The sequence below is a fragment of the Aphanomyces astaci genome (genome assembly GCF_000520075.1).
Source record: "Aphanomyces astaci strain APO3 unplaced genomic scaffold supercont1.99, whole genome shotgun sequence".
NCBI lineage: Eukaryota > Oomycota > Saprolegniomycetes > Saprolegniales > Verrucalvaceae > Aphanomyces > Aphanomyces astaci.
The window spans coordinates 4,596-6,629 of NW_009798362.1; the positions used below are offsets into that span (position 1 = coordinate 4,596).

The window sequence follows — 2,034 nt, forward strand, 5'->3', positions numbered from 1 at the left end:
TCTGCCGCCATCTCACACCTCCATGCCCCCCGAGCAAGTCAGTACCATGTGTGCGTGTCCAGTAGCAGGTCATTGCTGACAGGTTGTTGTAGTGGCCAGGCTGTTCCATCCATTTGCATCGGACAACCACGACCAGGTTGTGGATGCGGCCATGTTGGAGGGCGAGCTGAATCAAATGGCCAACGACAATGCGATGCTTTTGCGCACTCACAACAAAAGTACGTCCCCTCAGACTCTGTCACACACGCACACGTGTTCTCATCCGTGTGTAGCGTACATCCTGTCGATCCATTCTCCGTTCAAAATGTATTGGGACGCGCTGATTGCCGTCGCCACGTGCTATGCGCTCGTGTATATCCCGGCCAACATTGCGTTCGGGTTGAGTGACACGAACCGCGCCATGTTTGACGTCCAAGTGGCTGTGGACATGCTGCTCGTCCTGGACATCCTCCTTCGATTCCAAACGTCGTACGAAGATCCGTCGACCCACCAAGAAGTGTTTGACGTCGCCCGATTACGCCGCCGGTACATGGTGCGGTGGTTTCCGCTCGACTTTTTAGGCAGCGTGCCGTCGTCGTTCTTGGGTCCGGACGCGTACATTCGGTACCCCCAGCTCAAGGTCATTCGGTTGTGCATTGTCTTGCGGGTAAAATGCTAACGTTACGAAGTTGCATGCTTTCCTTATCGAGGAGGATGGCGACTTTGCACTTCATCTATGACGTGGCACGCTGCAGTATCGACTTTCCGTCTGCAATTACTGGCGATCTAGTGTCAATTAAATGGGCCCCGGCCCAACCATTGCATATCCGCTGGGCTCGAACGACCGACATTTGTACTGATTGGTCCGACGTTGTGTGTAGGCTGTGCACATGGCTCAATCGACGGCGTTTGTCACATTTATGCACTGGATGTCTCGTCACATGAACACGAGTCTCTTGCGCTTGTTCCTCTTGGGCCTGCTGTACCTTGTGGCGCACCACTACATTGCGTGCGGGTACTACGTCATGACTCTGTGGGAGACGATCGACAGCAAATGGTAGGCCTGGATGTTCCTATATCCAGGGGGGGGACCCCTTCGGATGGAACGTGAATGAAGGGACATCGGGGGTTCCAGCGAAGTGTAGCTATACCGTTGTGTTTGGCTGGGGGATACACGTGTGTATATGTGTGCCTATATCAAGTCTTTATTGACACAATTGTTTGTGCTTATATCGACCTATATCGAGGGTGCATAGTGCAGGGGGTGAGATTGTAATGTGCCTATACCAAACCTAAGTGAACATTAACATGAAGGGGAACGAGTAGGGACGTGCCGTTCGTCGCCAACGATTCGACTGTGGTGAAATACGTCGGTTCGTTCTACCAAGCGCTCGCAATGACATCTGGGAGCACGTTGTTCCCCAAGACGGCCGTGGAAATGCACGTCACGGGCACGCTGCTCCTGCTGGGCATAGTCATCAACGCTAGGTACTCCACACATGCCGGCGTCGCCCACGTTGTCTTTTTGTTGCTCTAGTATCTTTGGCACATGTGCGACGCTCATGAAGCAAGTCAATTTGGTCGCGGACCAGCAGGCGAGCCAATTCGATGCCATCCGCACGGGGCTCGTCGCGCACCACGCGTCCGAGGACCTGCAGACCCGCGTCATGCACTATTACGACACAGTTCTCGGTGAGGAGAAGGCGCACACTGCGACCGCCCATGGCCTTGACAAGATCCCCCCCAAACTGCACGTCCAGCTCACGCTGAGCCTCCACGTGGCATTTCTGAGAAAAGTGCCGCTCTTCCACACGATGGACCTCGACGACATCGTGTGCCTCGTCCAGGGCCTGGAGCGCGTGGTGGCGCTACCGGGGGAAGTCATCGTGCGGCAGGGTGAAGTGGTAATCCGACCCCCTTTAGGATATCCTCCCCCTAATCTTTATACCTCCCTATCGACTATCGTGATGCCCCGGCACCCCCGCATTTGATCGTATACCCCTCGTTCGTTATACATTTATAAACATGATACTCCCCCGTATACTGTACACTAAC

The 2,034-nt window shown here is 54.4% G+C and overlaps 2 protein-coding genes across 2 annotated transcripts in view; both read left to right on the forward strand.

Annotated features, from left to right (window-relative positions):
* On the forward strand, nt 1-701 carry H257_17126 (hypothetical protein). Its single transcript, XM_009845793.1, has 3 exons — nt 1-37; nt 93-218; nt 273-701. Coding segments are annotated over exons 1-3 (513 nt in total). The 5' UTR covers nt 1-36; the 3' UTR covers nt 659-701.
* A 168-nt stretch (nt 702-869) lies between these two features.
* Nucleotides 870-2,034, forward strand: part of H257_17127 (hypothetical protein) — a gene marked incomplete at both ends in the record, with an annotated part of 3,131 nt that continues 1,966 nt past the window's right edge. The window contains 2 exons of the mRNA XM_009845794.1: nt 870-1,036; nt 1,306-1,467. Coding sequence (XP_009844096.1) covers nt 870-1,036; nt 1,306-1,467 — 329 coding nt within the window. The remainder of the gene's footprint in view (nt 1,037-1,305; nt 1,468-2,034) is intronic.